At 42.9% G+C, this 24,893-nt stretch overlaps 1 protein-coding gene across 6 annotated transcripts in view; it reads right to left on the bottom strand.

The window, feature by feature from the left end:
• Positions 1 to 24,893, bottom strand: part of ITSN2 (intersectin 2) — a 68,527-nt gene that overhangs the window by 14,280 nt on the left and 29,354 nt on the right. For all 6 annotated transcript variants that reach the window (XM_042827655.1, XM_042827699.1, XM_042827663.1 and 3 more), the window contains 22 exons: positions 24,687 to 24,783; positions 23,832 to 23,974; positions 22,823 to 22,886; positions 21,060 to 21,197; positions 20,832 to 20,917; positions 19,601 to 19,863; positions 18,724 to 18,873; positions 18,340 to 18,480; positions 15,957 to 16,044; positions 15,211 to 15,350; positions 11,992 to 12,128; positions 9,625 to 10,013; positions 8,687 to 8,808; positions 7,627 to 7,802; positions 7,055 to 7,199; positions 6,552 to 6,754; positions 5,885 to 5,949; positions 4,947 to 5,113; positions 4,576 to 4,621; positions 4,264 to 4,385; positions 3,721 to 3,817; positions 2,690 to 2,881 (listed from right to left, as the gene is read on the bottom strand). In XM_042827655.1, the coding sequence (XP_042683589.1) occupies positions 2,690 to 2,881; positions 3,721 to 3,817; positions 4,264 to 4,385; positions 4,576 to 4,621; positions 4,947 to 5,113; positions 5,885 to 5,949; positions 6,552 to 6,754; positions 7,055 to 7,199; positions 7,627 to 7,802; positions 8,687 to 8,808; positions 9,625 to 10,013; positions 11,992 to 12,128; positions 15,211 to 15,350; positions 15,957 to 16,044; positions 18,340 to 18,480; positions 18,724 to 18,873; positions 19,601 to 19,863; positions 20,832 to 20,917; positions 21,060 to 21,197; positions 22,823 to 22,886; positions 23,832 to 23,974; positions 24,687 to 24,783 (3,171 nt within the window). The remainder of the gene's footprint in view (positions 1 to 2,689; positions 2,882 to 3,720; positions 3,818 to 4,263; positions 4,386 to 4,575; positions 4,622 to 4,946; positions 5,114 to 5,884; positions 5,950 to 6,551; positions 6,755 to 7,054; positions 7,200 to 7,626; positions 7,803 to 8,686; positions 8,809 to 9,624; positions 10,014 to 11,991; positions 12,129 to 15,210; positions 15,351 to 15,956; positions 16,045 to 18,339; positions 18,481 to 18,723; positions 18,874 to 19,600; positions 19,864 to 20,831; positions 20,918 to 21,059; positions 21,198 to 22,822; positions 22,887 to 23,831; positions 23,975 to 24,686; positions 24,784 to 24,893) is intronic.

The raw sequence follows: 24,893 nt of genomic DNA, 5'->3' as shown, positions 1-24,893 counted from the left end.
GTAGGGTTCTGGGGAAGGGGGGAAACTGGGTTGATCCAGTAGTGGTCCTAAAAATATCCAGGAAATTCACACTGCTGCCCTATGCATGCCAGAACACGTGGCAGGCCTGCACCATGGAGATACCAGCCGTGCCACAAGATCTCACCCTGGATGGATGGGGGAGCACTCAGAGAACAGAAGGTAACACACATCCCTTTAGGTAAATATACAGCTCTTTATGCTTTAAAGCCTCCTGCACATCTTCTTTATGTGGATGATTTGGGACAGACACGAGAACAAGGGCTAATCAAACATTATTTAAACATGAGCAACTCTCACAAACACCAAGATCACTGAGAGCATGACTCAGTATTTTCTGTTCTGCAGTGACCAAGGTCTGGGTTGCAGTAAGAGCTGCTGGCAGAGCTATGGCACCCTGAATTGTTCTTTTCCTTGCAGAGCCCTATGGCAGAATGCATGCCAACAAGAAGTCATCCTTGTCAGCACAGCTTCTTCTGTGCAGAGAGCTGCTGACACAGCTCAAGAGGTGAACCAAGGGAACCTTGTTAGGGAGGTCTGCACCACAGGATAACCAGTAAGCCCCAGGAAAGACTGGGTACAAAGGTGTTCTGTATAACAGAGCTTAAATTTGAGTGGAAAGCAGAATTATCACAAGCCTCAAACCTCTGTGAGTAAACCCAATTTGTTCCCATTCAAATACATTCAACTGGCCAGGAGAGATAGTGGGAGAAACTCGTGTCTGTAAACAGATGCACTGCAATATTCACTCTGCCCAAGTAGGGATGACACCTGCTCTCTGCTGACTGCTGCTGGCTGGCGCTGCCAGTGCCATCTCAAAGGACAACTCTCTTCACACAGCCACAATCCAAAGGCTGAATCAAGACAGCTTAATCATCTACCAGCAAACAATGAAAAAGATTATCACATCAAACGGTACCTATCAAATGTTTCCAATTGCAGTTTGATCTCAGGATTGCTTTTGTTGAAAATTCATGTTATATGTAACCATCCTGCACTCATCACATCCAGCTACACAAGTCACCAGTGTGATAAGCTAAGATCTTTCTCATTTTTGAAAAATTCAGGAGTGTTTAATCATAGGATGGCCTGGGTTAAAAAGGAGCACAGTGCTCATCCACTTCCAACCCCCTGCTGTGTGCAGGTCACCAACCAGCAGCCCAGGCTGCCCAGAGCCACATCCAGCCTGGCCTTGAATGCCTGCAGGGATGGGGCATCCACAGCCTCCTTGGGCAACCTGTTCCAGTGCCTCACCACCCTCTGGGGGAAAACCTCAGCCAGAACCTCAATTTCATGGCCTGTACTCTATGCTATTTTGTCCAAACTGTATGCAAACAGAATATTTCCAAAGGAAATATCAACCTTTTAGATAAGCTCAATCAAAAGTAGTTTCAATCTAAACACAGCAGTTGTTGACACCAAAGTCACAGTCAGTGCATAAAATAAAAATGTGTTACCTGCAACGTTAGCACAGATGTGATTTAACTACACATGGGGCACTTCGGCCAGATACGAAGCTTCTGAGTGGACAAGCCAAGCTTTCCAACCCAAGCTGGACCTCTGTCACCACATTTGGGAATTCTAACAACCAAACTAAGTTCATCAAATCTCAAGTGCAAGCTGCTCCCACAGAGCCACAGGCTTTTCAGGATATACATCAACCACAATTCCAGATGTATGCCTTTGTACTGCAAAAAATACAAATGATGCCTGGCGAAAAAACAGCAAGTGAAGGGATGTGACTTGCTAAGTGAAAGGGCCAACTTTCCCATCAACTACCCAAACCCTAACGGGCTCCCAAAGCCACAAATGCCATGGGCTGATGAAAGGTTGATTTAAATCAAGTGCCAAGAATGAAAAGCTGAAGGAGGAGTAAGAGCAGTGGTAATTTTCTCTGAGGAAAGCTGACAAAAGAAACGGTAACTAAAAAACCAAGAGGAGGGGGAGAGGGGGGGGACCAGAAACATTTCCTATATTTATGTGCAAAAAAAAAAAACCCAACAAAACAACCAGGAAAACACCTGACCTTCAGACAGGCGAATATCCTGGCATTCAGGTCTCAGGCTGCTGCTGCTGATTTTCAGCTTAACGTTGCTTTGATACATACACCTCATTTATCAGAGCTGGACAGGAGCAGTTGTGAGCCAGGACTGACACATCTACCACAGATTACTTCACTTGTTAATGCTAGAATTTTCTTTTTTCTTAAATCCTTTGTGATTACTTTTACTGAATTGACAAACTGTTAAATTTAAGTTAAAGAAGACTACAGCAGACACTTTTTTCATGGTTTATGAAACTTGTGGAAGCCCTGCAATGAAGCATAATGCTCTTGTACTGGCTTCCAGTCAGCACCACCTATCAAACACCAGATATCTGTACGCCAGCCTCTCTTTTAGGTGGACACCCCCCAGATGTATTGCCCTAGCTCACCCTCACACTCTCACTACTGCACTTTGGCTGTTGGTGATCTGATGGTTAGCTGCAGGTTAAATAGAGAAGTATTTCAAGTACAGAGTTCCAAAGAAAAGTATTTAAAGAAAGGAGTATTTAAAATCCCAATAACTTCAGTTGACGCTTGGAACTCAAAATTCCAAGTTCAAAGCAAAAGAACAATAATGCACTTTTGAAAGAAAGAAACAAAATGGTTTTTAATAAAATTGTTGCTTACACTGCTGACTTGGGTCAGAATCTGTGGTCATCTTCACGTAGTTGGAAGGGAAGAGACCTGTCACACCACTGAGTTCTCCTTGCCACCAGTCAGCATCATCTTTGCTCAGCACGTTAATAAGCTGCCCTTTGGAGAAGCTGAGCTCGTCTTCATTGTTTGCCATGTAATCATACATTGCTATTACTTGACACACTATGAAGAAAAAGCAAAGTTAGCAGGATGCTGTGACACAAAACAGTAAGGCAGTTTTTCAGTATTTTGCACAGACACAGGAAAGAAACAACAATTTCACATGAACTGCTACAGAAGAAAAACACCAGACAGGATCACAGCTTGCTAAGGAATCAAGTTTACTTCTGTCTTCCCTTGGCTCAGCACAGAAAGTGAGTTTGGTCACCTTGCAGATTCTACTTGTAAGAAAAATGCAGCAAAGGAAGCGTGCACTGCTCATCATGTGCTGCAAGTTCCAGCAAAGGGAAGACTTGTCCAGACGACCAGGTACAACCAAAGCATGGCTGTGGGGAGCTCCACACAACCAGAAAAGCTACTCTTCTGTGAAATCATCTCATTTTGTACTCAGGTATCGAAATGAAAAATACACTGTGGGATGTGCAGCTCAGATTCCTTCTTAGAAAGAGCACTGCATGGAATTCCAAGGTGCCTGCCAATGACTGCTTGTTTTCTGTAGGGTTTTTGCTAGTTTGGCAAGAAGGAGTTTACAAATGAACTGAGTTTGGTTCTGCAATGCAGGCAGGAAAATTAAAGAGCCTTACAAATAGTATAGGCTGGGGCAGGGACCCCATGCAGGATCGCTGTAAACACATGGGAGATTTTCCCTTTCGTGGACAGAGATTAAATCTGAAGGACACATATGCCAAAAGACTCAGATTCCGACTAGGACTTCACCTTCTACAGCAAAGCACAGCAAGATAAAGCCATTAAACACAGCGTTAATTCAAATTAGTATGTGAACAATCCAAGCAGTTCAACAACAGAAATGAAATGAAATACAAATAAAACCATTTTTTCACCTGAGGGGGCAGCAGATGTGGTTCGCTCACTGCTCGGACCCAGTAACTTCACATGGCTGGCAGGGAACCATCCTTTCTGCCTCTTTTTCCCTCTTGCCTGTAGAAATGGTTATTACACAGTCAAGAAACGAAACAGCATAAGGATTGGAAAAACACAACAGATGCATCACACAGCTCTGCCTATGGAAAACAAAGTTGGTCTTTCAACAGCAATTAAGCACTAAGCATCTCAGAAGCTAAGATCTGGCTAAAGGATGAAACAACCAAACTCAAATAAAGCTGCATCTTAATATGCTCTCACAAATCTGTACATTGAAAGGTTTTAAGTACAGCTAATTATTTCAGTGCACCATTTCACAGTAGGGTTATATATCTGCTCTAAGAAAATTCCACTTACACATCAATTAAAGAGTCTCAAATGAGGTACTGCCACTTTCCAACCAGCTTTCAGAGCGCTCTACTCAGTGTCTCATCTCAAATTGAACCAAACAACCCCTCACTGCTGCTCATCAAGCCACAATGACTGTTCCTCCAATCACTCACCTGCAGCTCTCCTTGCCACCATCCACTAGCATTTTTCTTCAGGATAAGTATGAGCTGCCCAGGCGCAAGACTAAGCTGTTCACTTCCTGATGCAGCATAAGCAGTAGTCACCTGAGCAATTTCTGAAAAGAAAGCATATGAATTGTCTTTGTTATACTTTCACTACGATAAGGGCTACTTCCAAAGAAAGAAGCTGCTATTTCTCTTGTAAGCAAGCACACTGGCAGACCTTAGAACACTGCTATGAACACACATGCCTTATTAATCACTTAAAACACAGTCCAAAATGGTGAAAAGTTGTAACACACTCACCAGGTTTCTTATTTATTGTTCCAGTTTTGCCAGCATTACTAGAACCCTGTAACAAAGACACAACAATATTCTTTTCATGTTTAATAAATCCAGTGGAGTTTATTTACGCTCTTTTTAAGCATGTGCCACGTAGATGGAGGTTTCAACTCTGAGCCCTAATTTAACAAAACACCAAGATCCTGCTGTGAGAGCAGCAATGGGACACTGTGGTTAGAGCAATCTGGGACTCCAGTCCCCTAGGATCCTCTTCCCTGTCAGGCAATTTAATCTCTGCTTAACATCAGCGTATCAGTAACAGGTATCAAGAACAGAAATACACTAAAACAGAAAAAAGCATCACGAGTTACACAAGACTTGAAGTAAGAACTCACTTCTTGATCCTTTGGTCTGACATAATTGGAGGGGAAGATCCCAGTTCTGTCATCAATGCTCCCTGTCCACCATTCCCCTTCTTTCTGGGTCACCAGGATTTCCTCACCTTCAGTGAAAGTCAAGTCTCCAGGCTCAGAGCTTGAATAGGAATACAGTGCAACGTACTCTGCACAAACAGCACATAGAGGTGGAGAGAACAGTTTCAGATACGAGGATAAAAGTCCATCAGACACAAACATCTTGGATGTCAGCACCCTTCGTGGTGTCCATAGTGTGGATCACATCACAGAACCATAGAATGGCCTGGGTTGCAAAGGCCCACAGTGCTCATCCAGTTCCAACCCGCTGCTGTGTGCAGGTCACCAACCAGCAGCCCAGGCTGCCCAGAGCCACATCCAGCCTGGCCTTGAATGCCTGCAGGGATGGGGCATCCACAGCCTCCTTGGGCAACCTGTTCCAGTGCCTCACCACCCTCTGGGGGAAAAACTTCCTCCTAAGATCCAACCTAAACCTGCCCTGAATGTCCTAGCAAGCCTGTGAAGCAAACCCTACCTTACAGACTGCTATCACAGCTTGCCTTGTGCTCACACCTCTGACTTAAGGATACACAACGTTTTACAGATATGAATTTGGCAGTGAGTTACCACACTTGGAACAGACTGCAGATAAGCAGAAGCCTGGGGAACTTACACCCAATTGTAGGAAGCAAAAAAAACCAAACAACACAAGCAATCAAACAAAATCAAACCCAACCAAACAAAACCAAGATGGCTACGCTCAACCTGAATTAATTACAAATATTACTGAAGTTCTCATTTTTGGATTCTCCTAACAATAGCTCAGCATTTGCACTGTATTTTCTGGACAAGCACTACAGGAATGGCTCAGACATGTCTCACATATTTCAGCTCCAGCACACACTGTTATTCACTCCTACCTTCTCCCGCTGGGTAGAGCTGTGCACTGGACTTCTTCTTTACTGCTGCATAAACAGCTTCTGGTCTGCAGAAATTAAAAAGGACGTTTGAATAATCAAAATGCTGACCAACACATCTCTCTATTAGGATGAGCCTAAGCTCGCTTGAGTGTCTCCAAGTTGCTATTTTTCATTACAAAAGTTCCCTCCACTTTTAAAAAGGTGACAGATATCACTGGTTTTAAGACCTGAGCAGCAACCAAGAGCACACCACACTCCAAAGATCGATGTCATACTATAAAACTAGAAAGTATTATTTACCAATTGTTCACATCCATAAAGATTTTTGCCCAAATTCTCTCATTCTGAAGTATTTCTAAGAACTTTCATCATAACACGATGAGAACAATTCACACACAATGGTGCAGCCACCCCAGCATTAACAAGACTTCAGTAAATACCCTGATGAATCATCAGCCGCCGCTGACTTTTCACAGCACTCACCTTGTAAGGCTGTTTATTTACACAGCAGTGAGCCCAACATGAATTGGCTTCCAAGAATGAAATAATAAAAGTGTAAATCAGTGTAATCAAAGAGCATTCAGGATCTGCACTGCAATCATTTTGCACCCTGGAACACCTCTCTCTGCAAACTGCCAAATAAAATACTAGCCAAAGTTACACTTACTCCTCCTTCTTCTCACTTCCAGGTAAGAGCTTGACATAAGACTTGGGAAACCAACCCCTTCCTCCATGCACCTCTCCAAACCACCAGTTTTCCTGCTGCTCCAGGACAGAAATGATATCATTTTTGGAGAAGTTCAAGTGGTTATCTTTTTTTGCAGTCCAAGAGCAAAGTGCTTGTGCTTTCAAGTTCTCGACGGGCTGCCCCTGGTAAGACAGAAGCAGAGATGTGTTCGCACTCACCCTCACTGGTGTGGGTGTTAAACGTGCACTGCTGCATCAGTTATTGCAGTCCAAGCAAGTTCATTCCTAACTGTGGTGTTTTTTGTTTGTCTGGTCAATGTTTTACAGAGGTGACTAAGAAATCATCTCCACTGTTCCCTATCTCACAAACATCTTGTGTGTTTAACTACAGGTGAAACTATCCTAATTCAGAAACGCACGGCACGTGTCCTCTTGGTCCCCACTCGGTGGATGGGTGGAATTATGTCACAACACACAACGTACCTGTCCATGAATGGGTGACACAGATCCAGGGGACACAGTGCGGGTAAAAGCTGACTTCTGTTGCCACGCTGCATTAACGTTCAGGCTGGAGAAATGTACGTTCTGGTAATCTGACTCTTCTACAGATCTGCTTGGTGAAAGTGGTCTGCAGATTGAAGACAGACGTAATAAACACACAGCACTTTTGATTTTTAAAGCACTTCACGTAGAATCACTTCTTTTTTTTTAAACATAGATACAAACAAGTAATACTACAGTTGTGGATGCCCCATCCCTGCAGGCATTCAAGGCCAGGCTGGATGTGGCTCTGGGCAGCCTGGTCTGCTGGTTGGCAACCCTGCATGTGGCAGGGGTTGGAACCAGATGAGCATTGTGCTCCTTTGCAACCCAGGCCGTTCCATATTCTACACAATGAAAAAAAAGCCTATCAAATACTTAAAATATGCAAGCTGTGACTTTCCAATAGGTTTTTCAGTAAGTTCTCTTCTTTTAAAATATCACTGACTGACACCACGCAGCACATTGTCCTAACTCTGAACAAGCAATCTGAACACAAATATAACAAAACTCACTCTGAAGTAGCTGAGGTAGTAGATAAAGATACTGTAGGAGGAAGTAAGGCCTTCTTTGGAGACAAAGCTTTTTCTCCTTCTGGTATTCTTTCCACATAATTGCACGGAAACCAACCAATACGTCCTTGGAAGCTCCCATAAAGCCAGCCAGGCTCTCCAACATTTTTTTCATCAACCTACGGACAGGAGGATAAAAATACAAAGAAAACATAATTTGCAGTGTGAAACAACAGGGTATCTATCATATGTCAGCTCCCACTGGTAAACCAAACAGCACGAGCAGCGCTCGCAGGGGCAGCATTTGCAATTCTGTCTCCTCCCAGAGTTGAGCTGATTACACGCCGGCAGTGATGCAGCTGTGCTGTGTCTCCAGCAGCTCCCCAGGTAACAGACCAACTCAGTGACTCGTGGAGGTAAGCAGGGACAGCCTCAGGTGTTGCCTTCAAATGGGGCCCAAAGCCACACAACACTGAGGTTCCACAGACGACACCAGGAGCAATTCTGGCTTGCCAATGTTATGCTGTGTTGTGTTGCAATTTCGACTGCATGGCCAAGAATCAGTGGCTGGCCAGCCAAGCAGCACATGAAAACTGGTGCAGTTTTAAGAGTTGTGCTGCTCTTAAATGAGGAAGCCCAAATATTTCTCAGTGATCTTAATTTTTTAATAAAAGACAAAAATGTGCTGAGCCTCCAATAACTTCATTCACAAGGCAGCCAAAAATTTTCTTGTATACTGTAATGATTAAGCGTGGAGCATTTGTGCTACACACCCATGTCAGTATGGAGGTCTCCATCGTGCTGCCTATCATCAAAGGCAGAGGAAGAAAAAACAGGCTAAAATTAGCAGCTAATCAAATCCCAGCAGCCAGTCAGCTTAGTTGAGGTTGGCGGTAGAAGAGGAGGTGGTGGCTGCTGGTGTATTTCTAAAATAAGACACCTGCAGTTCAACAGCTAATTGTGTCTGAAAAGGAAGCCAAAACAACACAAACCACTTTTGTTTCCTCTGAGGGTCAGAAGAGAACTGTTTTGTGAAGAGTTAAGTACAAATGGCAAATCTCACCTGAATTATATCTCCAGTATTAAAGCTCATCTCATCATGATTCCTCGCCTCAAACGGATACAAAGCTCTGTAATTCACAAAGGCAACAGAATTCCTGGATTCTGAAGCACTGATGGCGTTGCCTGAAATGATAAGAAAACTCATCATCATTCAAGGCCAGGCTGGATGTGGCTCTGGGCAGCCTGGTCTGCTGGTTGGTGACCCTGCACATAGCAGGGAGGTTGAAACTAATGATCACTGCAGTCCTTTTCAACCCAGGCCATTCTATGATTCTATCTTTCAGCACCCCAGTTGGTTCTCGCTTAACTCAGTTAATTAAACTGGCTAATGAGAACTGGCAAGAACTAAAGAAAGCTGAGTTGCAGTAAAGTCACCTTCTGGGAAAATATTGTTAAACAAGGATTTCTGAATATCTACAGAGAAAGTCAGGTTGACTTCAGTTCTTTTTTTGTTACTCGGAGGCACTGAGTGGTGCAAAAAGCAGCAGATTTCAGTGTTAACAAATCACTGAGGTTTACCTGTGCATCCACTCATCGCCTGACAAAGCTCCATGTTAGCCTTCTGCTTTAATGACAGAGAGATCAGGCCTCACAAAAAAGCTACAGTACTTCTGCTTCCAACAACACCTACACTTTGTTAGCCACAATCATTGGAAGATTTGCCATTGGGGCCATTGGTGGCAAAAACAGAGCAAATCATAGAATCACAAGGTTGGAAACGATCACCCAGTCCAACCATCTTCTCATTACCACTGAGAAACTGATGAAGACAAACTGGATCAATAGGATGATTTACAGCTAACTAAAGACATGGAACATTGTGTTTTGCTTATAGCACGAGGCAGTAAGTCTGCCACGGTGTCACAGTAATGCACCTAAAGAATGAAAAATGACTTAGGAAAACAAGAACCACCAAGGCAACAATCTAACTAAGATTACCTTCATTGGTCCAGGGTGGCTTAAGACTTTTACCCTCTGTTGGTTTCAACAGATCTCCAAACTTCTCACTTATGTTTAATTTAGCAGCACATTTCTCTGCCTCGTGAGAAGTGGTGGCTTCTTTTATCTTTTTTATTTCTTCATTCTGCTTACGCCTCTCCTCAGCTTCTTTTGCAATTTGTTCTTGCCTTCTTTTCTCTTCCTCCAGTTGTCTCTGCCGTTGCTCTGTTTCTCTCAAGATCCCAGCTTGCTTATTTTTCTCCTCCTCTTCATGAAGCTTTTCCTGAACCTTTTCCTGCATTCTCTCCTCCTCTAATCGCTTCTTCTTCTCCTCTTCTTCCCTTCGGATATTTTCCTGCCACCGGTTCTCCTTCTCCCTTTTTGCTTTCCTTAAAAAAGGAAATGAGAAAGAAGTAGGAGAACATTCATCTAGAATTGAAAGAGATTCTATTCACAGAATAATCAAGTGGACTTGTAAACAAATCTGAATCTATGATATCAGTCACTTTTCTCACTGGACAATCAGCTCTTCCACAGGAGACTGCTTTATCTACACAAGAGTGCCAGGATATCCCACATGTAAGTAATAAATGGATTTGAATTCTTAGTACAGGGAGACTGCCACACAGATACCTGCCTCCTCGTACACTTCTGCTCGCCTACACACAAGCAAGACAGGAGTGCATTCATTTAATAAGGGTGGCTTGAAGCTGCCCACCATGGCAACAAGCTTCCAAGCCCCATGACTGAAAAGTAACATTTCCAAATAGATGAGTAGTAAAATTACGTTCTGTTATAACCATAGGAATAGTCTTTGCATGCTATCTTTGTTGCTTTAGCTCTCTGTTTTCAGCACCTACTCAGTGTTTATTGCACCACTGCTGCCACACTCTTCAGCTACTAAGGATAAAATGGGTAGCAGAGAGTCAGGAGAGGAGAAAAACAGTGGCATCTCAGGACAGCAAGTTTAAAAGCCCAAAAACTACTGTTTCTTAGTCAGCAACACAAGAGAAACTACACTTATTGGGAATGAAAAAGCAAGAGGCAACAACTGAAAAGCTTGATTTCTCAGTACAAGCTGAGCAGCGCAAAACCAGCACTTCGTACATGAACCAGGGCTGCTGAAATGATTTGCTCAAAGACCTTTTTTAACATCCTGGTCCTCTTCCTAAAACAGAAATCAAACTTACAGTTAAAAATGTAAGTTATTGAGCTCCCAAGATTAACACAGGCAGTGGCAGATGCACAGGGAGGTGGTGGGGTCATCGTCCCTGGAGGCGTTCCAGAGATGTGGGGATGTGGCACAGAGGGACGTGGGCAGTGGGCTTGGTGGGGTGGGTTGGGGTTGGATTTGGGATCTGAGGTCTTTTCCAACCTGAATGATTTGATGAATTAAGAAGTCAATGTCCTTCCTACTGTGTAAGTACCATCTCACAATAGAATGAATATACACAACAAAGAACTAGCAACTACTCAAGAAGAAGTGCTTTTAAGGAAATATTTAAGAACTTTCCAAAGGTAACAAAACAAGGAGAAAACATGAGGAATTGCAGATGTGTGAGAATTATCTATCTGCAGGACTACAACCAGGCCTGGGGCCTGCAGGACATGAAGGACATGGAGCTCTTGGAGCAGGTCCAGAGGAGGGCACTAAGATGATCAGAGGGCTGGAGCAGCTCTCCTATGAGGAAAGGCTGAGGAAACTGGGCTTGTTTAGCTTGGAGAAGAGAAGACTAAGGGAGACCTCATAGTGATCTTCAAGTACTTAAAGGAGCATATGAACAGGAGGAGAACGGCTGTTTAAAGGATGAACAGTGATAGGACAAGGGGGAATGGTTTTAAACTGAGACAAGGGAGGTTTAGGTTGGATATCAGGAGGAATTTTTTCCCCCAGAGGGTGGTGAGGCACTGGAACAGGTTGCCCAAGGAGGCTGTGGATGCCCCATCCCTGCAGGCATTCAAGGCCAGGCTGGATGTGGCTCTGGGCAGCCTGGGCTGCTGGTTGGTGACCTGCACACAGCAGGGGGTTGGAACTGGATGAGCACTGTGGGCCTTTGCAACCCAGGCCATTCTATGATTCTATGACAAAAGAAGCTAAAATCTTAATAGAAAAAGTGTTGCTTGGTTTATTTGCCCTTCACACCTGAGTTTCTAAATTCCACGAAAAGATAAAAATAGATCAGAAAAAGGAAATGCAGAACGCCTTGTATTGGTGGTACTCCATTTAAACTGCTTTTCTCAAGGCAACAAACCAGGATGTATTTTTGCCAGTTATACTTCCTGTGTATTAAAATCAGTATCTGAAAGACACCCTGGCACTCCTTTGCTCTAAAAACTGCTATGCTGACACACTTTAAGACATGGTACCTTGCAGCTTCATCTTCCAGCCGCTTTTTCTGCGCAAGTTCGGCTCTTCTTTTCTCTACCTCTCTTATTTTGCTCTGTTTGATCTTATGGAGCTGCTCCAAGGCTAATTGCTGTGTGCTGTAGCTTTCTCTCAGGTCCTAATAAGGAAACACAATAAAGTACATCATAAGAAACGAAACCAATCTTTTAGGAAGCACCCGAGCACCGTAACGCTTCGTGAACCAAACTATTATTTTATCCATACAAATGAACAACGTAACACTGAGTTCTTAACAGTCCTTGAAGGTCACTGCAGAGTCAAACAAACTGAAGTATGAAAACAGCTGGCAGGTTTGCAAGTCCTTTCATAGAACTCAGGCTTTCAAAGCGCCCTTCAGACAAACACCTGCTGGAAACAGCAAATGTGACAGGAAACAGGGAGAAGCGTCACGTTTCCATACAACACTGTGTAAGGACAAAGACGACAGCGAAGCACGCTCTCAACAACCACAAAACACACTGCTGGAGAGGCAGGCTTCAATTGAAAGCCAACACAATGCCATAAAGCTGAGAATACACCCCCAGCATCCCCCCCCTTTGCAACGTTTCTGGTCTTTCTCTCCGTTCCCAATTGTAAAACACAATGACAAATTGCTGCATGCAAATGGAAGACTGAAATTATTTGAGCAGAATAGGAGGGATCAGTTCCATAACTCAATCAAAAAGCTTAAGAACATCCTCAGTAGGCTTACCACTGCAGGCAGCTACAGCCTAACGCTCACACTGCCTTCTTCCTCTATGAACTTCTACTTTTGGGGGCACATTCTTCAGTTCCTATTTCACCTCCCTCTGATAATGGACATTTTCACAGAACACAGAGCGTGAATCTTTGGGATAATTACATTTACAGGAAAGAAAACCAGCAATAATTTGAGTACCTCAAGAACTTATTTTGTCACAGTACAAAGCTAGACGTCACACTACCATGAGGAATCCTACTGACACACACTGAGCTACAGGTGCACTCTGCCTTTCTGTATCTGATGTGAAATGCAAATAAAGCAGTTATCAGTGACCTGTTCCCACCACAGTAAGCACTGCCAACCACAATCACAGTGCCTGAGAAACACTGTGCAATTCCTATGAACAAGATTTCTGTGTCAGTGAAAGTCTCAAACACATCTACTTGCTACTGCTTTTTTCCCAAATGTATTCAGTTGAAAATATTTCCTCATGCTACACAGAAACTGAGGATTGCTATGGAAACAAACTCTCATATCTTTGATTTAAGAAGGAAAAAACCCAAGCCAGATGTTTTACACCAGCAGACAAAAGCAGCATGAGGAAAAACAGGAAGCAAGTTTTAGTGCAGGGTTAATCTGGAGGTTTAAAAGCATGGCCGTTGCTGTGGCATGTCATCACCTGGGCACTGACACCACTTCAGTCTCAAACTCAGGATTCACATGCCTTGACATGTCCATACACATGACTTGAGGGCCAGAGCACCTCCCCTGTGAGGACAGGCTGAGGGAGCTGGGCTTGTTCAGCCTGGAGAAAAGAAGGCTGTGGGTGACCTCATTGCAGCCTGGCAGTATCTAAAGGGAGCCTACAAACAGGAGGGGAATCAACTCTTTGAAAGGGTTGATAACTGCAGGACAAGGGGAAATGGTTTGAAGTTGAGGGAGGGAAGATTGAGGTTGGAAGTCAGGGGAAGTTCTTTACAGAGAGTGGTGAGGTGCTGGAACAGCTGCCCAGAGAGGCTGTGGATGCCCCGTCCATCCCTGGAGGTGTTCAAGGCCAGGTTGGATGGGGCCCTGGGCAGCCTGGGCTGCTATGAAATGGGGAGGTTGGTGGCCCTGCACGTGGCAGGGGGTTGGAGCTTCATGATCTTTGAGGTCCCTTCCAATCCAACCATTCTATGATTTTGTGATTCCCAGCTTCAGGTGCATGAACTAGACATGGTGAGACACAGAGAGAGCAACAGATGGAAAGCAAGGAGAAGACACTGCTTCCATCTTAGACAGTGCTCTTTTTGTTGATGTTACCTTAACTAAAAAGAAACAGTTGAGTAAAACAACTTAAACACAGTCCATTAAGAAATAAAACAGCTATCATCACTTTGCAGTTTGGCTTTCTAAGCAAGTAAACAAAATTGTACCTTCATGAGGATTTAAAAGCTAGCAGAAAGAACAAAACTACTGATTTTCTTTTAGGAAAATTTCTTTAACATAAGTTACATATCCAAACAGAAAGGGTAAGCAGAGAAAAAAATGCGAAATAATTAAAAAGCAAAAGAGCCAAAGATTAGAAAATAACCTTAAGTAAGAGGAAGAGGTTGTTGAGACAGCTTAGCAGAGACAAAAGGCACTGAAGAACAGAATCATCCATACTGTCACACTGTAAGATAAGGCAGATAAAAAGCTAATTAATCTTTGCACTGTATTTTGGAAAACATTTTTTAGGGAAGACTAAACAGTGGATGCAGCCACTGAACACAGCAAGCCATGCAAGCATACAAGGAACTCAAAATGCACGTCACTGATGTTTCATGCAGCCTGTTCTTCCAAGAAAAGAAACTCTTAGCAATGCTTACAAATTCAATCCCTGTTCTTTTCGATGGCGAGTGCAGAGCCCTCGCGTTGGCCCAGCATAAATGCACTGCGTAGGAATACAGTTCACATCCCTGCCACTGAGAGTGAGCCAGGAAATAAAGTTAAGTGGATGCATGCCTGAGCACTGGGTGCGTTTTTAGGTACATCAAGAGTTGCTGCTGAAACAAAAATAGTTTTAGGGCCAGCAGCCAACATTTACCACCTTATCCTCAAAGCAGCAGCCTATGCTGACTTACAGAACAGCACCTAAGTCTGCTACTGGGTCCTGGGCAGTGTGCTGTGAAACCCCGCGCTCCTTTCAACACGAATTAAAACTCCACGATTCAAAGATTGTAGCCCATAAGAACACTGTATAACCCCATAAAAAAGAACCTTCCAGAGCCTCAGAAACCTCAATTCCAAAGCAAAGGTTGAGAGTGAGCAACAGTCGATTCATGCAAAGCAATGATCAGCTAGATGTTGATATTTTAGTACATCAGGATAGCTTTAAATGAATTTCTCTTGTGCTACAAGACTTCTGGTCATTCTTTTGTGACACTGAAAGTTGGGAAGACCTTTTGGAAGCGCCAGCAATCTTTCCACATGGATGAAGAAATACTCACTGTACGCAGTCAGAGAACACACGTACCTTCAGCTGGCTGTTAAACGCATCCATTTCAGCAAGCTTAGCAGCAGTTTCTTTCTCAAGGGCATCTAACTGTTCCTTAAGTCTTTGGCATAATTCTTCCTTTTCTAGAGACTTCTTCTGCACTGAAGCAATTCCTGCATCTGCATTAGAAGATAAACAACCTTCTGTTCTCATCAAGTTATTTTCTCCCCAGCATACATACATACATTCCCAAATTCCTTCCTTACAAAAATCCTTTGACTTACCCTCCTGTTTGCATACAGCACCAAGAAGGGGGCCAACATCCACCTGACACATACAGGCATTACGTGTAGCATGGAATGCTTTACAAATGGTTTTTTGTATCATGTTGGATCAGTTCATAGCAAGCTTCTGAAGGCAGGAATTTGCAGCGTGCTTTGATACAAAGATCAGTGTAAACTTTTAATGAACCCCCCTGACTTAATGCTACCAAAAACACACTGTGTAACAAGGATCATTGTATCTGAGGATGGCACAGTCTGCAGAAAGGAAGTTTTAAGCAAACTCTGTTTCTCACAAAAATGTGCTTGTTTGCTTCTTATTCACAACACAGTAGAAGCAAAGGAACACAGATGCAACAATTCTTAGGTGGCTCTCACTGAAAAGATATTAAAACAAAGGCAGGATTGACCCCACTGTATCCTACAGCTTATTTTTTTAATCAGCATGACATGAAATGACAAAAACCCAGCAATGTGAACCAGGACTCATCTGCAGGCACTTACTTTGAGTGCTGTCGAGTTGAACGTTTTTAATTCTCTCACTTAACAACTGCTTTTCAGGAACTAAATAAGTCAGCTTATTCTGATACTCCTGTAGATATTGAAGAGAACAAAACACATTTTTAATACTGTGTATATATTCACGTGCAAAAATTTTCAAACAGAACCCCAAGGCACTTTAATGAAACATGGATGCGAGTTAGCACTACAGGGAGGAGGAAAAACTACTTCTATACTCCCTGTGTGAACAACATTAACACCAAATAACTTCTTAATCTTTAACTCTTATCACAGTTGGAAAAGAAGTTAACAGATTTATTAAAAGTGGAAACTATCATGAGAACAGAGCTGCAAGCTTCTTAGAAGGAACAGGACAGGGGTGGGGGAGTTGCCCTCTAAGTTAAGAAGAGAGACTGCAAAGAGCTGCCTCTGAGAAACTGATCATCAAGTTGAGTGGGTTAAAATCAAGGACCAGACCAATGAAGGACATCTGGTGGTCAGGGTCCACTACAGGCTGCCTAAACAAGGGGATTCTGTGCATGAGGCCTTCTTGCTTCAACTGCAGGGAATGCTGTGCTGGCAGATTCTCATCTTGATGAAGACTTCAACCACCCAGATGTCTGCTGGGAAAGCAACAGCAAGCAATCCAGGGGACTCCTGGAGTTTGCTGAGGATAAATTCCTGGTCCAATACTGGACAGGTCAACCGGAGGTGAAGAGTTGCTGGATCTGATGCTCACCAGCGCAGAGATCATGAAAGAGGTTAAGGCTGGGGGCAGCCTGGGCTGCAGTGAACATGGCCTGGCTGAGTTCATGATCTCGAGGAATACAGGCCTAGCAAAGAACAGAGACAGGACCCTGAACTTTGGGAGTAAGAATTTCTGGCTGTCTGATGAAGAGCCAAAAGGTCTAGGCAGGGCACGAGGGAGCAAAACCCCCTTCCCCTCACTGTAAGAGCAGAACAAGTCCAAAACCTTCTCATGAGGCTGAATGCATACAAGTCTACGGGGCTGAACAATATGCATCCCAGGGTCCTGGAAGAACTGGCTGCTGTGGGTGCCAAGCTGCTCCCCAGCATATCTGAAAAGTTGTGACTGTCAGGCAAAGTCCCCAGTGAGTTCATAAAAGAAAACATCTCTCCTGCTTTCAAGAAAGGGAGAAAAGAAGACCTAGGAAACTACATGTTGGTGAGCCTCCCTTCTGTGCATGGGAAGATCTTGGAGCAGATTCTCCTGCAAGGCATGTTAAGGCACACATGAGATGAGGTGATCTGAAACAGCCAGCAGGGCTTCACCAAGGTCACATCGTCCCTGACCCACCTGGTGGCCTTCTGTTATGGAGTGATGGCACTGGTGGACAAAGCAAGGGCAACTGCTGACGTATGCAAGGCCTCTGACATGGTCCTGCACTACATCCTTATCTCTAATTGGAGAAATATGGATTTGAGAGCTGGATATTAGTGGATAAAGACTGGAAGGTTGCAACCAGAGAGTTGCTGTCAATGGTTGTTTGTCCAGGTGGAGGCCAGTGACAAGTGGTGACCCCAGGGGTCCATCATGGGACCAGTGCTCTTCAACATCTTTGTCAACAACAAAGACAGTGAGATAGAGTGCACCCTCAGCAAATGTGCGATGACACCAAGCTGAGTGGAGCAGCTGACACAACAGAAGGAAGGGATGGCATCCAGAGAGACCTGAACAGCCTCAAAAAACAGGCCCACAAGAACCTAATGATGTTCAACAAGGCCAAGTGCAAGGTGTTGAACTTTAGCTGGGTCAATCCTGGATATGAGTACAGAGACCAACTTTTTACAGAGTTTGATAGTAGTAGGTCGAAGGGAAATGGCTTTACACTAAAAAAGGTGAGATTTAGGTTAAATGTTAAAAAGAAATTATTTGGTCAGAGAGTGGTGAGGCATTGGCACAGGCTGCCCAGAGAATTTGTGGTTGTTCCATCCCTGGAGACGTTCAAGGCCAGGCTGGATGGTGCACTGAGCAGCCTGAGCTGATGGGTGGCAACCCTGCCTACAGCAGAGGGGTGAAAGTTGATGGGCTTTAAGGTTCCTTCCAATCTAAGCCGTTCTATTGACTGCCTCAAGCCTAACACAGAAATCCTCACCAAAAACTGAGGCTGGAACCATGAAAGTAACAAAAAGAAGTCACTATTATCAGTTCAAAAAAGTTTTGACTACTGTCTCCATTCAACTATCAGCTTGTTGTAGCATGCAATCAATTTAGCACCACAGATGAACCTAAAAACCTCTGCAATGTGGATGGCCTTGCAGATTCAAACTGATACACTGTTCCTCCTTGCTGGAGCACACAAAATTACCCAAACACAAAACAGGAAATAAAGGAGAATTAAAAGCTTAACAGAAAGCGATGTACCTGAAGTTGCTGTTGTAGTTGCTTGACTTCCATAATTCCTTGGTCACATTTTCTATCTAAAGCCTCCAGCTCAGTCCTCCGAATCTGCTTCTTGCTTCGAACATCCTGCAATCTGCCTGAGATTTGCTGATGTTTGTCCGTCTAGAAAGATATCAGAGAAATGACACTACAGACAGCAACAAAACCCTTCTCCATACATCCGTGGAGGAAGTGTTTGATTACAACACAGTCAATTCCTTAACAGAACTCAAAAATACCCGGTTTAGATTGCTCATCCAAAGCAGAGTAAAACTCCCAGCAAACCATTAAGTCTACGTGCTAAGATTTGCACATTTCAAAATATTGCATTTCATTTCAAGTTGGGCAGTGAAACGTATGCCTTACCAGAGCTTCTAATTCAAGATTAAGGCTCTTCTTCTTAGAGGTCAACTTGATAATTTCTTCTTGTTCTCTGTTACGCTGATTAAGAAGTTCTTGGCGACGAATTCTCTCCCATTCCAAACGCCGCTGGCGCTCCAGTTCTTGCTTTGCTGCCTATAGAGAAGTTACACTGCTTTAAATCACCACGCAGGTACAGAGCCCTGAGATCATGCTTTAATACAATGTGCTCAACTTGTAGACAGTGTAACAGTAACACAATGTATTGTTTTCCTCAAAATGTCTTTATAAACATCAGCGTCAAAGAATGGCGGAAGTGATCCGCCAGGGTTCTTCATGCCACGCTCCTATCCCTGGTAAAGGAAAGCAATCTGATGAAAGATGCATAATTCAGAGAGGAAAAAAAATCTACTTAGCTTAGAAAACTGACCACAAATGAGCACGCTGAGATATTATTCCTAACCTCTTTTGAGTATTTCACAGATCTACCTAAAACATGAAAGCCTTATGCACACACTGAGACACCAGGCAGAAGCAAATCTGCCTGAAGTTCAAACAGCAAAATATTATCAGCTGTCAATTCAGTAGTCTTGTTTGGAATACAGATATATGTATTTTTTAATTAAAGCTAAGAAATCTATCCAACAAGTCTCATCTGTCCTTCGAAGAATCCGAAAGTCTTGGATTCAAACACCACTTTGTTCATTTGTAACACACTATTTTCAGACAGAAATGCCATTCTCTCTCCAGGAGAGCCTGCCATTGGCCACTCAACGAGAATGAGTCGAGGTCAGTGCCCAAATCCTGAGCGCTCCATCAAGTGAACACCACATGCACACACACATTCCTTACAGCATTACAAAAACAACGTCAAGAAAACAACCTCCCGCCTTTCTATTTCTTTCCTCCTTTCTTCTTCCCTTTGTCTTTCCAGCTCTCGTTGTCTCTCCAGCTGCCTTTCCAATTCAAGCTGTTTTTTCCGTTCCTGCTCCTGACGTTCCCTCTCTCTTCGTTCTTGTTCTTCTCTTTCTTTCTGAGCCTTACGTTCTGCCTCTCTCTGCTGCTGTTCCAACAGGACCTGACGGCGTTTTTCCAGCTCCACGTTTCCTCTCTCATAGTTTGCTTTTCTTTTGTCCTCAAATGTCACTAAAACAAGGAGAAGTAGTTATTTCTGTCCTGTGCAAAACACTGCTCTCCAACAAGTGCCTCAGTTACGCCACTAAAGATAGGTATTCTCTTTTTGGCAAGTTCAGGTAGTCAGGTCACGACGATGGAAGCACTTGGCATTTTTTCTAGTACTATTTTTCTTCTCAAAAATACCTTGAAACTTTCCTAAGTCTATTCCAATTGCAAAAACATTGCATTTAAAACTGACCAAGAAAATGGTTTTAATTTTAAAGGAAACACAAAGGAGCAGCTTTTACAAGCTGAGAGAAGTCAATATTTTGTTACAGAGGTTTTCCACTGAGCAAGAAATGTTAACACACAGAGTGAGCCTTAAAGGGCGTTCCCTGTAAGATCTCCTGGAGTTAAAAACAGCAGAAAACAAAACAGGATTAAGCTGAACTACAGCAGGATAAAAGGAGACTGAAAGGAGGGACTGAGGCTCCCAGCAGCCACTCTTAAAAAGGGAGGCACGCTGAGTCCCACACTGCACACACAACAGACCGTTGCCATCAGGCAGCCAACAGCAGAATTGACTTTTGTGTGCAACTCACATCTTGTCTTTAGATAATTAAACAACATTGGGATCTCTTGTTTTCAGAATGTCCAGAACAAAGTACAGCCAGTAACACTCAACAGCAAAAAAATTTTGCAGTAGCACTGCAGTGGTTGAAAATGAAAGATTTATTTTCCAAAATACATTATTAATCAGCACACTTTTCCATTCCTACAGCTAATAATAGCACCCATCTCTGCCTTCTCCTTTTTATTAGATGTAATAGGCTGACTACAGCCACTTAACAACCCTCCTACCGTCCAAGTTAAAAGGGATCTAGCTCCTGAAATGAAACCCCCCAGGGATTTGGTTACGTCTTCCACTTTCTAAGTGTTCCAGTGTCCTTCAAAGACAGCCTTATTTATCAACAATGAGACCATGAACTTTGTTTTACCTGGCTGTTTTTTCTGTGGCTCCTCCTCTTGCACAGGCTGGTAAGACGGCAGAGTTCCATTGATATTTTCAGAGTATTTTCCACTCCTGGAGATGGCAAAAAAAAAAAACAACCAAAAAACAACAACAACAAACACAAAACCCCATCAGACAAATAACACAGTTACCTTGTTTGCATAAAAAGCTTCTGTTGAAGACATAGTATGTTTGACTGCCTTCAGCAATTTACCTGAAGGAAGGTGGTACCAGCTCCAGAGGCAGAGTTAGTGGCAGAGGTTGCCCAGCTTTGGCCATATCAGTTAGGTGCATGGCTAACACAAACTCATCTGCTTTCAGCTGTCCATCTCCATCAATATCAGCCAATGACCTGCACAGTTTTAATAGCAATAATAATTAGAACTAAACATCACCACCATTCACAAGTGACAGCCGAAGATTTTCACACCTGGAACTGTGAAATAACAAACAGAAAACTCCTCTGAAAGGTGGCAAAATTAAAATTAGTAATAAGAACTGTGGATGGAAGGAGTGGCTGGAAGGAGACATTATTCTCAAAGAACCATCGATTCAGATATGAACTGTGTCCTTAGACTCAGACTGGCCTTATGTGAGATGCTCAATACCTGTCTGTGCTGTATTTTGTACTCAGAGTTGGACACACAAAAATGAGCCATTGAAAAAAGAATCAAGAAGGAAGCAAACAAAAAATCCACCACCCACTCACACGCCACAGGGAAAAAACAAAAGGAGGAGATGATGAAATGAGTTTTTTATTGTGCTGACAGACCAACACTATTCACACAGTACTGTTATTTATTATTACATTGTTAGTGCTATATTACAGTAATTAAGACCACAATGCCAGTAGAAGTATCAGTAATCCCTTACTTTGGGCAAAACTGTAAGTTGGTCTGGTAATCTACACGTGCACAGAGACATCCCTGCACTGGCTACTGATGCATCCAGACCAGGCACCCAGGAGGAAAGCAGTAGCTGTGTCCCTGCTTTATTTCCCCACACTCCTACATGGATGAACACAACCACAAACTCCATTTTTACCCTCACAGTGCACAATCAAATAGGAATCATGTTTCAGGTCGCTGTTGATACAAACAAATGACTGCCCCCAAGATAAAGACAACAATGGAACCTCAGTGTTCCTCTGGAACAGTGAAGTTCACACGTGAAATCCAAGTTATAACTGAAAGCAAAATCCAAACTATCTTATCTAGCAGGTTAAAGGCAAATTATTCAAGCCTTCAGACAACTGTAACAATTTCCACCACCACAGCAAAGACAAATCTTAAAAGCTGTTTGATTTGCAAGTACCCTGATGTACCTTGACTCCTTCTTCTATAAGCTCTCCATATTTTAAAACTAACAAGATCATAGAATCATCTCAATCACAGAATGACTTGGGTTGGAAGGGACCTCAAGGATCATGAAGCTCCAACCCTCTTGTCGCATGCAGGGCCACCAACCTCCACCTTTAATACCAGCCCAGGCTGCCCAGGGCCCCATCCAACCTGGCCTTGAACACCTCCAGGGATCCACAACCTTTCTGGGCAGCCTGTTCCAAGATGAGATCACAGAACTGTAGGGGTTGATCTTTTGCTTTACAATTCTGCTTTTCAAACAAACAAATCCTCGCCTCACCTCACCTTAAGTATCCCACCACTGAGATGGAAGTTGAAATGAACATCTGTGCTACTCTATGGAATTCAAAAAACAAAGTGTGAATAGAATAGAATCATAAAATCCTTAGAGTTGGAAGAGAGCCCTGTGGGCCATCTAGTCCAAAAAGTGAAAAGTTTAATACATTAAAGTTGAAGCGTCTTGAAAAATCAATCACCAAATGAGTTTAAGAAGCAGCTTTGTTTCTGCTTACAGTGCCAGATCTACGGCGTCCTTTCATCATTTCTTATTAAATAAAAACTTCCTCTCTTTTAACACCATAAATGTATTGAATGCACATTCAGCAACTCAACTTACCAAATAGTAGCCAGCTGAGTCTGCGAGAGGTTTGATTGCAGAAGGGCATTCCTTGCTTGAAATCCTTCATGCAAAAACACAAAAGAGATTAATAAATACTTGGAACAAAGATTCACATGTAGCAAAAATGGGTCATGAACTGGGGCATGTTTATTTTTAATGTTAATCTGATCCATTTTCATTAATCGCTGACAGTTGGCATTACTTCCAGGCTGAACAAAAGGCATTACAATCTGAACACAATGAAGATGTAAGTATTCTGGTGTAATTCTCTTTTCATTCAAAGGTCAAAACTGAAAAACTGACATAAAAAAGGGGTATTTATGGTAATCCCCACAGCTGTTACAAGAGCACAGCTGACTGCCTGCTGGAAGTTTGAGCTGGTAAGGTGGAAAACTGCCAGTTTTCCTTGGTCAGCAGAGAGCCATCCGCCTTTCTCAGGCAAGTCAACAAAACCTTCAGCCCCAAAATCAACCAAACAAGATAAAAATACATAGAGTCCCTTTCAGGGAAGAGACAATTGTCCTTTTTTGTGTACTAAAAAACTGAGGCAGAGGGTTGGCAAGTAGTCAGTCAAAATGAGAAATCTGCTCAGCTACAGGCATACGTTCTGACTCCAAATCTATCTCCACTCACCAGATCACCATTAATAATCCAGTTTTACAAGCACTTCCATTCATTTCTAATTCTGCTCTTGTGCTAACTTTGTGCAAAGTCTTTCCAAGTCACCACAATGCTGTGGCACAACACAGACATCACTGGAAGTCAACGAGGAATTACACCCTTAAATTCCATTCCAGAAGTTACAATCCATGCCTGCACGACTGCCACATCTTTCCTCAGCTGCGTTCTTTGAAAAGAAGACAAAGCCCAAATATCTAAGCAGTTACTGATGGATACACGCAGAAATGGAGACCTGGCACAAAAGCAATTGTGTAGATGTGCCTCATTTTCACAGAAAGCACTGCTCCACTGCTTTTTCCCCATGTGTACCAAGTGCCATACTCACCTGATAAATATCCACTCATACTTTTATCAAGACTGTTAAATTTCTGTCTGTATTTTAATCTGGAAGCCTGAGGAACTGCCCAGTCTGAAGGTGCAATCTTTGGTGAATTCCCAGCTAGCGAAGCACTAGAGGAAGAATTTGAACTGCAACACAGTTTCAAATAAGAAAAAAAGAAAGAAGATCTCTAAGTTAGTTACTCAGCTTAACAAACAGGCATTGGTACAGAAGATATGCAGCATTATTTGTTGCCCAGATGAGAAGCCCAAAGTTGGACATGCATTCATCCTACATCTTGTGCCAGCAGCAAAAAAGTCCAAGCATTTCTGAACCACCTTCTGGAACTGAGAAGCCCCTGCACTCTTTTGGGAGTTGCCCCTTTGAAGCCCAACTGTACAGATAAAGCCAAACCCTTTCTTCTGCCTGTGACAAAGCTCTAAAATCAGCAAACAGAGCAGTGATGACAAAGATTGATGATCATCTATTATTCACGACACAAATTCACAGATAAATATTTATAACACTGTTCTTATGTGCCTGTTGGTGCTATCTATAATGAATGACCACATCAATCCATAAGCACTGCTTTTACAACCACTTGTCTTACTTTTATTTGCTAATGCTGTGCATTACCTTCCTTTTGGCACTGCTTTTACTTGTCTGAACTTTCTCTTCTACTTCAGAAAGTTTTGATAGAGTTATTGAAAATATTAATTTGCCTAGATCAAAACAATCTACTTTCAGATTTGGCAGGCCATTATCAATGAATAATACCTAAAAAACAGAAGTGCTTTGTGTTTTTTAGGAGGCGTACTATTCGAGTACAAGATACAGCCATTGTAAACTAAACTTTCATACCTGCTAGATCCTAAATCAATTAGTGACTGTGCCTTCTGCATGTTAGATCCACCAAACCCTCCTGCCATGGGACCTAAGGAACCGGTATGAGGCTGCACTGAAACAGACAAAACCAAAAGCTGTAAAGAAAACTGGTATACAGTAATGATTTGTAAGAAACACCCAAGTGTTTGAGAGAAATAAGAAAAGCTCATCAGTGCCTTGTTT

Source organism: Centrocercus urophasianus, unplaced genomic scaffold (assembly GCF_019232065.1).
Source record: "Centrocercus urophasianus isolate 14NV4802_14NV808 unplaced genomic scaffold, USGS_Curo_1.0 seq_10, whole genome shotgun sequence".
NCBI classification, from domain to species: domain Eukaryota; kingdom Metazoa; phylum Chordata; class Aves; order Galliformes; family Phasianidae; genus Centrocercus; species Centrocercus urophasianus.
This window is presented reverse-complemented; position numbering and strand designations above follow the sequence as displayed.